Source organism: Tamandua tetradactyla, chromosome 2 (genome assembly GCF_023851605.1).
Source record: "Tamandua tetradactyla isolate mTamTet1 chromosome 2, mTamTet1.pri, whole genome shotgun sequence".
NCBI classification, from domain to species: Eukaryota; Metazoa; Chordata; class Mammalia; order Pilosa; family Myrmecophagidae; genus Tamandua; species Tamandua tetradactyla.
In genome coordinates, this window is record NC_135328.1 from 15,317,780 (window position 1) to 15,330,070 (window position 12,291).

General features: G+C 48.6%; 1 protein-coding gene across 1 annotated transcript in view; it reads left to right on the forward strand.

The window, feature by feature from the left end:
* NANS (N-acetylneuraminate synthase) overlaps positions 1-12,183 on the forward strand; it is a 44,305-nt gene extending 32,122 nt beyond the window's left edge. Inside the window, exons 3-6 of the mRNA XM_077140135.1 lie at positions 6,615-6,714; positions 7,852-8,006; positions 9,946-10,212; positions 11,946-12,183. Coding sequence (XP_076996250.1) covers positions 6,615-6,714; positions 7,852-8,006; positions 9,946-10,212; positions 11,946-12,155 — 732 coding nt within the window. The 3' untranslated portion in view covers positions 12,156-12,183. The remainder of the gene's footprint in view (positions 1-6,614; positions 6,715-7,851; positions 8,007-9,945; positions 10,213-11,945) is intronic.
* Positions 12,184-12,291: the final 108 nt, after the last annotated feature.

Genomic DNA, 12,291 nt, shown 5'->3' on the forward strand with positions numbered 1-12,291 from the left:
GAGTTGCCTTAAACAACAAGCATTATTGGCTTCTGGTTTCTTCTCTTTACAAGACCTCCAGGAACAAGGATTAAGACCCACTGCGTTCAGTGGGGCCACCCTGTAACTAACACAGCATATTCAAGAGGTCCTGTTTACAGTGGGCTCACACTCACAGGAGTGCAGTAGAGTTCATAACGTCATGTCTGTCTATTTTGTGGTACACAGTAGCTTCCAAACTGGAAGCAACCTCATGTTCTTCAGCAGGTAAATGGTTAAACCAGTGCCTCCACGCCATGGAATACTACTCAGCGAGAAAAAAGAAGGAGCTTGATCATGCGACAGCTTGGATGAATCCCACGAGATTAGGCTGAGCAAGAAGACAACAATTTCAGGAGCAAGAAGAAAATGATAGAGCTGAAGGATGCGTTAGTGGTTATTGGGGGCTGGAGAGAGGGGAGCATAGGCTGTGGCGTAAAGGGCGGCACAAGAGAGCCTTGTGGGATGGCACTGTCCTGTACTATGACTGTGGTGGTTGTTATGCAAGTCTGCGGCTGTGATAAGATTGCATGGCATTAACCACACACCATACACAAAACCCACACCCTTACAAGTGGGTACAAAACTGGTAAAATCTCAGTGAGGTTGCAGCCTGCATCAGTGTCAGCTTCTGGATCGTGGTATTGTACTGTAGTTGGAGGAAACTGGATGAAGGGGACACAGGGTCTCTGCATTACTTCTCACTACTGCACTTCAAATGAACAGTTAAAAAAATGTTACCAGACAAAGGCAGTGGGTTCTCTGCCTGATGTTCTCAAATGACCATTTCTTGAGACTTTAGGGTTTCAAAGAAAGAGTTTATTGCTAGGCGTAAAGCAGGAGAGCAGATGGCCTATCCCCAAAATCGGTCTCTCCAAGTCTAGGGAGTTCAAGGTTTTTATGGATTCTAACAAGGGGGAGATGAAGTCCTTTCAGTTTCTATAGCAAGTGCAAGCAGAAACCGGAAGAGGAGTTATTCCAGTAGCAGGGATAGGCAGAAACAATTTATAGATGTAAAGGAGTGAAACTTCTGGAACCAGGCATGGTTTTGAGCTGATTCACATTCCTCTATTAGCATTAGGACATTTGCCCTTACAAGTTCCTACAGTAAAAGAAAACAGATAAAAGGAAATCCCAGCATTTACAACCATAGAGGTACAAGATAAGAGCTTTTAGAATCCTTATCAGAGATCAAGGTTGTGGATCACAGCTCAGAGATTTCAGGTATTTCCTCTCTGTTGTAGTTTGCTAAAGTTGCGGGGATGCAATATACCAGAAACTGAACAGCTTTTTAAAATTTTAAAAATTTTAAAACTGAATTTATAAAGTTTACAGTTATAAGGCCATGAAAATATCCAAATTAAGGCACCAACAAGAGGTTACCTTTATTTAAGAAATGCTGATGCCATCCAGAACACCTCTGTCTGCTGGGGTTTCTGGCTTCTGGACACCTCTCTCAGTTGGGAAGGCACATGGCGACTTCTGCTAGCTTTCTCTCCTTATTTCATAAGACTTCCCCAGGGGTGTTTTCCTTCTCCATCGCCAAAGATCTCTGACTGTGTAGACTCTGTTGGCTCCAAAGCTTTTGCCAAAATGGTTCCCTCATAAAGGGCTCCAGTAAGCCATCCCACCTTGAATGCGTGGAGACACATCTCTGTGGAAACCACCTAATCAGAAGGTCCCACCCACAATTGGGAGGGTCCCGTCTCCAGGAAACAACTTAATAAAAAAGATTGCACCCAGTAATATTGCAGTAAGATTCAAGAACATGTTTTTTCTGGGGTACCCAACAATTTCAAACAAGCATACTCTCTGTCTACTCTAATATACCAGAAAAAAAAGAATATTTGTATAATGATTCATTAGTCATAATCATTCGTTAAACCTCAACTTCTTGGTTACAAAATATTAAGAAAATAGATTCCTTGGTTTCCATTTCTAACTGGTAAATACCAGTAGGTATTTACGACAGCTCTGTAGCAGCCCCCCTGAGAGTATAAAGTATAGTCTCTGTAGAGGCCCTGAGACTAGCACGTCGGGGAGCTCCTGCTGTGCGCCTGTTTGGGTTTGGGTAGGACCCTGCCCATGTGACCTCCGAGCCTCCGTGCCTGTCTGTAGAAACAGGATAACTAGATTGTCTCCCCACAGGCCCATGAGGGTTAGGTGAGCTGGACTCTGGGGTGTAAGAGTGGGCAGGGTCAGACTGTGGAACCTTGTGGAGTTTTTTGCCTGAAGCCCTCTGGGCAGGGAAGCTTCTCAGTCGGGAATGCCAGGACGTGTGGTCTCCTGCTGACTTGGGGCCAAGGCAGGAAGAGGAACCCCGTTCTGAAGGGCCTCTGCCACCAAAGTGAACTCACCCTGCCAAACCCACACTGCCTACCCCGCACTCCCTGGGAGGCAGGTGGGCCCCGTGTTCCGTGTTTGCCTAAGGGCAGCTCCTGGAGCCTTCCCTGACTCTGACTTCCTTATAGACAGTGGCATTTACCGAGTGCCTCTGTTCTCTCTGGGCTGTTCCAGGGTGTTGTCTGTGTGTTGTGTGTTGTAGGAAGGTTAAGGTGTGGCGGGATTTTATTACAGCCGAGCAAACTCCTGGGCACCTGGCCGAGAGGTGTGCATAGGGGTGGGGTCAGCTGACATGGACACCTGTCTCTTGCTCAGTTGAAAAGTTCTCCAGAGAGAGCAAAGAAGGCCGTGCCCACAGAGGTGGCCCCCAGTGAGGTGCTTCCCTCACACATAAACGACTGTTCTGGTTCTGGCCCCCGCGAGGCCCTCTTTCCTGCTCTTCCTTTCCCCAGACGCAGGGCTCCTGCTTCTGTCCTGCCAGGCCCCGGGGCTGCTGGCGAGCTGAGCCCTTCCTGGCTCTGCCCCCCGCCCCCGTCCTCAGCCCGGGGAGCCCCGCTGCCTCCTGTTCTGTGGGAAGGACGAGGTTAAAGCATCTGTGAGCTTGCCCTGTGTTAGCGTGTCCTCAAGCAGTGGAAAACCACTGCACTTGTCTGCCTGTTTGTTAAACTGAAAACAGCTTTAGAGTTTTGTCTGCTTTGTTGTGTCCCTTGCATATCTGTCTGCTTTGCCGAACTGTGGTATTTGCTTATCTGGAACATATCCTCCTTCTGATGGGAAAATTATGCTTTGTTCTTAAAATTAAAGATCCCTCCTCAAGGGAAACCGGTGTTCAATGGATAGATTAACTCCAGACGGCCCCTTTACCCAATAAATAGCTAGTTAGTAGAAAATAAACTCGAGGGCTCTCTCTTGGAACAGAGACTTCCTTGCTTTCTCACTTTGTGTCAAAAGTTTTTTGTTCCGATTCTTTTTGGGACAAAGAATAACCGCTACAGGTGATGTTGCCCTCACTGTTCCCCCACTCGTCACCAGGGCCTCTGTCCTTTCCTACAGGACCCAAAAGCTGACGGGGAGGAAGGAGCTTTGGAAAGACCCCTGCCGGTCCTCTCTGTTCTGTCAGCCCTGAGATTGCTGGTTCCCAAAGTTCCTCACAGGACACGGGATGGGAAGGGGGCTCTGTGGTACGTATTGTCCAGCCTCACTAATTAATCAATTTAGAATCACTTAAGTCCCCCCTCCCCAAATAAATAAGGGTTCTGAGTTAAATGAGTTTGGGGAATACCTGCTTTAAAAAGTTCAACAGTAACCAGAAGGTAGAAACAACCCAATTGCCCATGGATAGATGATGGATGAACAAAATGGGTTAATCCATGCAAGGGAAGATGAGTCACCCATAAACGACAGAAGCTCCAACCCAAGCCACAATGTGGGCGACCCTTGAAGGCATTTTGCCATCAGAAATAAGCCGGACACAAGAGAAACGGCATTTGGTAATGGGTGGTGGCATTGGTAGCACAACCTTTGTTCAATCAGGACGCTTTTTTTTTTTTTTAACATGTGCAGGTACCGGAAATCGAACCCGGGTCTCCAGCACAGCAGACGAGAGAACACTGCCTGCTGAACCACCATGTCCCGCCCTGGTGGCACAATCTTTAAATACTAATGCCACTGAATCGTACACTTAAAAATGGTTAAAATGGCAAAATTTACATTAGATACACGTTACCATGCAAAAGAAATTAAACAGGTTTACTCATTGGCACCCTGCAAAGTGAGCTGTGTGCAGATGTGTTTGATGGGACTTTTCTGTGCATTTAGCCCCACTTGGTGCCTGCAGTAGGTCAAACGGGGCTGAGCTCCTTCCAGACAGACTCTGAGAGGCTTTGCCGCGGCACAGGGCATCAAGCTACTACCCCTTGGCATCACACCCCTAGGGGAGAGAGGACTGGGCCGAGGGAAGGGGGCACCCTGAAAGGGTGGGGTCTGCCAAGTAACTGAAGGCAGGGAGTCACCCGAAGTGGCAATTTTCTAAATAGCCACTAGGCGGGGGTGGCTCCCTGGGAGACTGCAGAGCAGTGACCTGCCCCTTTCACCCTCACGGGAAAATGACAGCTCCTTGCAGCCCTTAGCACCTCTGTGGGTGAGTGTCCATCGTCTGCTCTGTCCCCGGCCCCCTCCCTGCCTGCGGCTCCTGGAGTGAGTTCATCCATCTGTGCCCCTGGGGGTGTCTGGGGGCTTTCTCATCATAAACCAGTTTCCCACAGGGTGAACATTATATATAAAAGGACGGGGTATAGGGTTACTTCTCCCTCTAAATAAAAAGCCTTTTCTTCACCTGCCAGATAGAGTGAGTAGGCTGGGAGAATTAGCCTTTGTTCAATACACATAGTAGAAATGCCTGTTTTCAGTTCCGCTTTGGGGCTGGCTACCAGTGTGAGAGACGTATAAGCAAAAGGACAGTGTGAGATAGTAAGAAAAGCAGAAAAATAAGAAAGGGAAAAGAGAGAAGAGGGACATATTTACCAAGTTCCCCTAGGAAACAGAACTGACAGGGTGTGTATGTGTAAATATGAGATTTTTTATAGGAATTCGTTCACACAACCAAGGGGATTGGCAAGTCCAAATTCTGTAGAGCAGGCTGCAAGCTGCAGCTCTGCTGGAGGTTTCCATTAAATTCCCCAGGAGAAGCTGGCTGGCTGAAGTCAAGGTGGAAATTCTCCCTTCTGACTGCTGAACCCCTCTGGGCTGCCTTTAAGGCCTTCGAGTGCTTGGATGATTTGTCTCCCATTGCTGGAGAACGTCTCCTTTGCTAATTGTAGATGCCATCAGCCGTAGGTGCAACCAACTGACTAATGGTTGAAGTCCACAAACTACCCTCACAGGAACGCTCAGGCCGGTTTGTGCTTACCGAACAAGTGGACACCGCCACCAAGCCAGGTTGACATATGAACATTTTAACCATCATAAGGAAGAACTAAGGCTGGGAAGAGGCGGTGGCACCTGGAGGTGGGTGGCTTTTGGGCCACCCCAGACAGCAGCCCCTAGACCAAACTGGTGACCCAACCACTCTTCCTGGCTTTCCGGTGGCTCTGAGCGCACGTGCTTAGAGCATTTCCATCCAGGGAAGGTTCTCTGCGTGCAGCGAGGACAGAGGGCCCTTCGGCCTAGCGGGAAGGTAGAGCGAAGCATGGGTGGCCGTGGTTGATGAAAGCGCCTGCGGGCTGCAGGCCTTCTGCTGTGCCTCACCACCCCCTTGGCCTCTGGACTTCTGGGGAGCTCCTGCCACTCTGGTCCCCTCCCCAGTACCATCCACATTACCTGGGACTCTCTTGGAAAGGCGGACGCTCAGCCCCGTCCTAGGCTGACGGCGTGGGAGTTTGCATTTCATTCTCACAGGATCCCTGGGAAAGCATTTAGTGAAGTTTCAGAAGCACTAGCCTAGAACAAGTCTTTCAAATTTACATCTGAAATCTAAGACTGAACTGAGATATTTGGAAACACAGGGATGTTGACTCTCTTCAGTTCTGATTTTCATTTTCAGTTCAAAAAATAGTAATAGGTAGTCTTTTGGGATCCTTGTAACATGAATGCTGAAAGCTAAGATGTACTCATACTTTGTGGTCTGTCTTCTGATTTCTCTAATTGCTGACACCTTGGTCTTAGCTGAGGAATCCCAGATAAGGAAGTTTAAGGCAGCTAGACAGGGAGCCTCACCCAGTGATGTGTGTGTGAGAAAAGTGACTGAAATTTGTTTTTCTCTGGGCAGCATGGCTCTGCCAGCTGTGGATCAGCCTGTGTTGGCTGGACCATGAAATGCTCCATGGTTCCTGGTTTTGGCATGGATTGATAGGGCTTCTTTCCTGACCCATTGGCCCTGGGTAAGGGGTAAAATCTTGGAGGGACATTTACTCTCTCACTGCCTGGTTTTCTGGGCCAAGATCCTGTCACCACCCTCTGCTTCTGATTCCTGGGCTTTGGGGCCCCTGGGGTGGGAAGGGTCTGGCTAGGGCTCCGATTCTTTCCTGGAACTTAGTTGCCAGAGCTCCATTTACTTGTACCATTGGCTGGGTGGAACCCGTAGGGAATGCTGGACTACGAGTAGAAATGCCTGGGGGCGAGTCTCGGCCTGCTGAGGCAGTCTCTGTGGGCTGGCTCACGGGAGGGACTTCCGGTCTGCCTACTCCTCCTCACCTGCCAGGAGGACAGGGTGTTTGGACAGTGGGGTAACAGAGTGCCCTCTCTGATTTTTGTAGATGGCAGTTGAGTTTCTGCACGAGCTGAATGTTCCGTTTTTCAAAGTTGGATCTGGGGACACTAATAATTTCCCTTATCTGGAGAAGACAGCCAAAAAAGGTGAGTAGGTGTCTACTTTTCGTACTAAAATCTGAGGGAGTCCAAACCTTCATGTTTTTATTTCTTTAGTGACAACCCACTTTGAATTAGATCTCATGAAGCCAAACTTTCAGATTAAATCAGCAAGATACTTCCAGTTTTTAATGTACTAACTTGAAAGAAATTAAAGATAGGACATTTTTTAAAAATTCTTGAACGAAACACTGACTTTAAGAAATATTCTCAGGGTATATTATAATACCTAATGTCTAGACAGCACCTTACAGTTTGGAAAATAGTTTTATAACATGAGTGATCACATTGGGTCCTTGTAACAATGCTGGGATTGAAGCAACTCAGGTCTTAGTATTTTCGTGTTGATACTTTTTCCGTAGACAAGGCATATGGAGTCTGGAGGTAGTCTGAGCCCCAGGCCATGCGAGGAAGTGGCCCCTCTGGGCCTCATACTCGCTTCTTCGCTTGGCCTGGCTCTGCGTTCAGCCCGTCTGGGCAGCCCCTTCGTGGGACAAGGTACTCCTGCTCCCCTGAGGAGTGCACAGTCCCTGCATCTCCGGACTGCAGTCCATCTTGCTGAACAGCAGTACAGCCCAAGTCTGCGTTTTCCTGGGCCCATCTCAGGTCCCCCCACAGTGGCTGGTGCCATTCTTAGGAGATGCTTGTGGAGTTGAGTGACATCAGAAGGCAGACAGTGGGGCTGTGTTGGACTGAGAGCCAGAACCCCTAAAAACAAAGCCATTGGAATGTAATTTAGCCTCAAGGGAGAATGAAATTCTGGTATCTGTGATGACATTGGATGCACCTGGAAGACATCATGCTGAGTGAAAGAAGCCAGACTCAAAAAGACAAATGTTATGTGATTCCATTTACACGAATATCTAAAATAGGCAAATTGATAGAGACAGAAAGTAGATTGGAGGTTACAGAAAGCAGGAATGGGACAGAGGTTCTGTTTGAGGTGACGAAAACATTTTGGAAATGGATGGAGGTGATGGTTGCACAGCCTTCTGAATATAATTAATATCCCTGAATTGTAGGCTTAAAAATGGTTAGAATGGCCAGCTTTATATTCCTGTATTTCCTCACTGTCACGTCTTGAGAAGGCAGTAGGGCGTGATGGTGTTGGTGTGGGCTCTGCAGGCCGCCCGATGGTGATCTCCAGTGGGATGCAGTCCATGGGTACCATGAAGCAGGTCTACGAGATCGTGAAACCCCTCAACCCCAACTTCTGCTTCCTCCAGTGCACCAGCGCCTACCCGCTGCAGCCTGAGGACGCCAACCTGCGGGTCATCTCGGTGAGGGCGAGGCGGGGTGGGGGGAGCTTGCTATCTGACTGGGCCCCAGCAAAAATGGCTTTTCTTGGGCCATTTACTGTGGGGAAGACGGAGCTGCTTTCCTAACCAAAATCCTAGCCACCCAAGATGTACTTCGTAATCGGAACGTCTTTTAATGGTCTTGGTGTTGTAGAATCTCACGGGACCCACCAGGCAGCTAAGGAAGCATATGCACCCTAAAGAACAGGATTGTAAATTGACTTTTTAAAAACCAATCTTAAGTTCACCCATTTTAAAATTTAAGGTGGGGTCTCACAGTTGTCTTGGTATACGTCATCTTTACTCCTGTGTGTCAGCCATTAGAGGCCCCTTCCTGGGAGTTGCTGGCTCTTAGCCCTTCTTAGTGTGCCTCTGCCTGTCTGTTCTGCTGAGCTGCAGGAGGCCTTCCTGAGGCATCTGCTCTCCCTACTCTGTGAGATTTGCTGGACCTGTTATTTCCTGCATCCCTCAGGTTCAAACTGGTTGCAGTAACAGCCTTGAGGGAGCTTTCTCTCTCTCAGGAGTTTGCTGCCTCCTCCCTCATTTTATAGATGGTGAAGTCCAGTCCCAAAGGGGAAGGGACATATTTGTCTGAGATCCCATAGCAACTCTGTGGCAGCACTGGGACTAGAACCTGGACAGTGCCCCCCCCCATCCTTTGTCTTTTAGTGCAAATCCCATTTTGTAATCTCCTCACAATGACAAGCAGTGCAGTGGCTGGCCAAGCAGCTGGACACCAAAACCTAGCCAGGCTGACCATCATATGTATGTATGTGTGTGTACACGTGTGTATGTAACTGTACAAAAACACTATGGTAACATCAGTGGGATTCTAGTTTTAAAATATATATACACTTTTAACCCTGATACTGCAATAAACCAGTTTTCCTTTTATACTTCCCTTTTAGTAGTTTTTGAGTATCCTGGTGTTTTCCTTGACAGGGTAACCTTTTTTACATTTGCCACACAAGCTTCACACTTAACTTAAAAAATTTTTTTAGCCTTTTTGAAAACTAGAATCATTATCTTTTTGTCTAAATGTTCTCCCAGCCCTGATAGTCTTTCTTTCTTTTTTTTTTTTTTAATTTAAACACAAGTGTATGCTAAAAAAGAATTCAAACAACTATGAAATATACAGTTTAGAAAGTGAGCATCCCCTGTGATTCCCGCCCTCAGCAATTACCATGTAGTTATGCAGTTCCAGATTTAGCCTTTGCATTTCTTTCTCAGTATGTCCAGTGCCCCTTTCCCTTCCTTCCCCCGAGCAGGAGTCAGGTCCTCTCTTGGTCACTTCGGCCCACCCTGTTACAGGAGCCTTTACACCCTCCCAGCCCACATTTCCGTCTCCACCATGCACCCTTCAGCCTGGCTTTCAGGGCCTTTGCCACCCACCTGTCCCATCTTTTATTAACGCCTGCTCGCATCTGCCTGCTGGACTGAGGCTTTCTGGACGCCCTCACTAACCAGGCTCACCTGCCTTAGAATGTCTTTTGTTGACTTTAGGGAAGTATAGATAATTAGTTACTTAATTATTTAGCATTTCCACCAAGAGGTTGTTTTGTGGTCCAGCTCTATCTATTTTTGATGGTATTTATGCATATAGCACTCTTACTTTCAGCAGCTCAGGCTAGTTAAATGGGACTGATGCTTGTTGAAGGGGTTTAGGCATTCAGTTACAGCTCTGTTGCTATTCCTAAGGGTGTGTGCAGCGGGAAGCATTATTGAAATGCATCCCTAATGCTTGCAGTAGCCATGGTGTTTTGAGCATTTGCAGCATGCTAAATGCTTTTTGTACATTTTCAGTAACACTAGACAAGCTAAATGGGAATTCAAACCCAGGGCTGCCCAACTCTGCAGTGTATGCATAAAGCACCATGTTATTTAGCCCTTTCCTCTTTTTTTCGGCTTTTTCTGTTTTTAGGAGTATCAGAAGCTTTTTCCTGACATTCCTATTGGCTATTCAGGGCACGAGACAGGTATAGCTATATCTGTGGCTGCAGTGGCCCTGGGGGCCAAGGTGCTAGAGCGCCACATCACTTTGGACAAGACCTGGAAGGGAAGTGACCATGCAGCGTCGCTGGAGCCTGGGGAGCTGGCCGAGCTGGTGCGGTCGGTGCGCCTCGTGGAGAGGGCCCTGGGCTCCCCGACCAAGCAACTGCTGCCCTGTGAGATAGCCTGCAACACGAAGGTGGGTTCCTCCTGACCCTGCTGCTCTGGGTGGTCAGGTCAGCACAGCCTAGCCGTGGCCGGGCTGCTGAGAGCATGAAGAGACACAGCCCTGACCCCTCTGGCCTCAGATTAGCACAGGAGAAACTTACTGCTTCAGTGGAATGTTCGCAGTTTCCCTGGGCCACTGGGATGGTGGTGGAAGTTTCCAGCAAGGGCCCCAAGACCTCAGGAGATGTAAGGGAGTCTGGGAGGTGGTGGTAGCCCCCTTGTGAGGCACTGGGATAGGCCCATTCTGGGGTCTCTTGGAGGAGGTAAGCCCAAAGGAAGGGACATTCAGGCAGAGGGGGCCTGGAGGCATCAGGGACCCCCTGTGTGAGTGAGGGGATGGACGGGGCAGCGGGTCACCACTGGGCTGGTAGGTATGGATGCATATATTCCCTGAGGGGCAGCTGGGTCTGCGCAGCAAGTGACCTTCAGACAGGAGCAGTGAGGCCAGCAGCTCTGCTGGACTAACCATCTGGGCTTCTTGGTAGGCATGCCCTAGACCTGTCTTGGCCTCTGAGCCACAGGCCAGGTGTGCCAGAACTGCAGCAGTACGGCCACTGCTGCTCTGCGGCAGGCTGCCTGGGCCAGGTGGAGGTCAAGTGGCCGGCGTGTGTGGGGCGCAGTCTTCATGTATTCCTGGTGGATGCCCGACCTGTTTCCCACCAAATTAAAGATGCTGAAGAATTAAAACAGTCAAAAGAAACAAGCTGTTGCTTAGAAGAAATGGAAGAAAATTATGGCAGAATTTGGAAAGGAGAGTTAGAGCAGTTGAGCACTTAATTTGGTTCTGAGCCTCCTGGTTCCATGATAAGCAAAAAGTGAAATTCCATTGGTTGCCTAATCTGGTAATCAAAAGTTGGCAGACATTTTTTCCTGATATTAAATCCCAAGGAGAATTCATCCCTGGTCCTTACCTGGAAAGATTGAGGGTATAACATCATTTTAATGGCATTTATGGCAAAGCCTTAGGAGATGCTGGCTGTGAGCTTTGGGTAGCCTTCTTTCCTGTCTCCTGCCTGTCCTGCCTCCCTGACCCTGGAGGCCTCTTTCACGTCCTCTGAGTAACGGATCACACTCCCTGAGTGGGACCTCCACGTGCCTGTTTACCAGCAGCATGGAGTCAGCTCCACGTCCTGGAGAGCAGTGGCTGGGGACTCAGCAATCCTAGGCTCTCCCCCTGGCTGCTGCAGCCTTGGCCAAACCACATGCCCTATGTGGGCCTCTCTTTCCCCAGGTTGAAAATGAAAAGTTGAACTCAGTCTTGAGAGAAGTTATTGTCATTTTCATGTATCAAGGGCATTCTGTGCTTCAGGCACATTATAAATGTATCCATTATTACTTTGAATTCTCATGTTGCCTGGCAGGACAGAGGCTCCATGATGTCCCACTTTACCAAGTGGCTAAAGCCTAGTCTGAGATCACAAAGCTTGTAACCACTGAGCTGGAATTTGTACCTGGCTCTGTTCGGCTGTGTAGCCTGAGCCCTTTCCTTTGCACTTGGTGGTAATGGCCCCTCCTCTGAGTCTCCGAATCTATTCACACTGGCCCTGTCACTGCCGGACACAAGACACCCTCATGGCACCTTGGGGGACAAAGATCCCTGCTCTCAAAGTACCTTTTGAAAACTGACCAGGGATCTTGGGTCTAAAGCAGGTGTGTGGTAGCAACTTCTGTGAGGCTGTTACTGAGTTTTAACTTTGTTTGCAGCTGGGCAAGTCTGTTGTGGCTAAGGTCAAGATTCCAGAAGGCACCGTTCTAACACTGGATATGCTCACTGTGAAGGTGGGTGAGCCCAAAGGCTATCCCCCAGAAGACATCTTTAATCTGGTGGGCAAGAAGGTCCTGGTCAGTATTGAGGAAGACGACACAATCTTGGAAGAATTTGTAGATAATCATGGGAAAAAAATCAAGCCTTAAAATAAAATGCTGTTCTCTGAACTCTGAATTGCCTTGCTGGCACTGTGGGGCACATCTGGGAGAGGCAGGGCGGGCTGATGGTCTCCGGAGACCTGGCCGTCACCCACTGCCCCCTTCCCAGACAGTAGACGTTTCT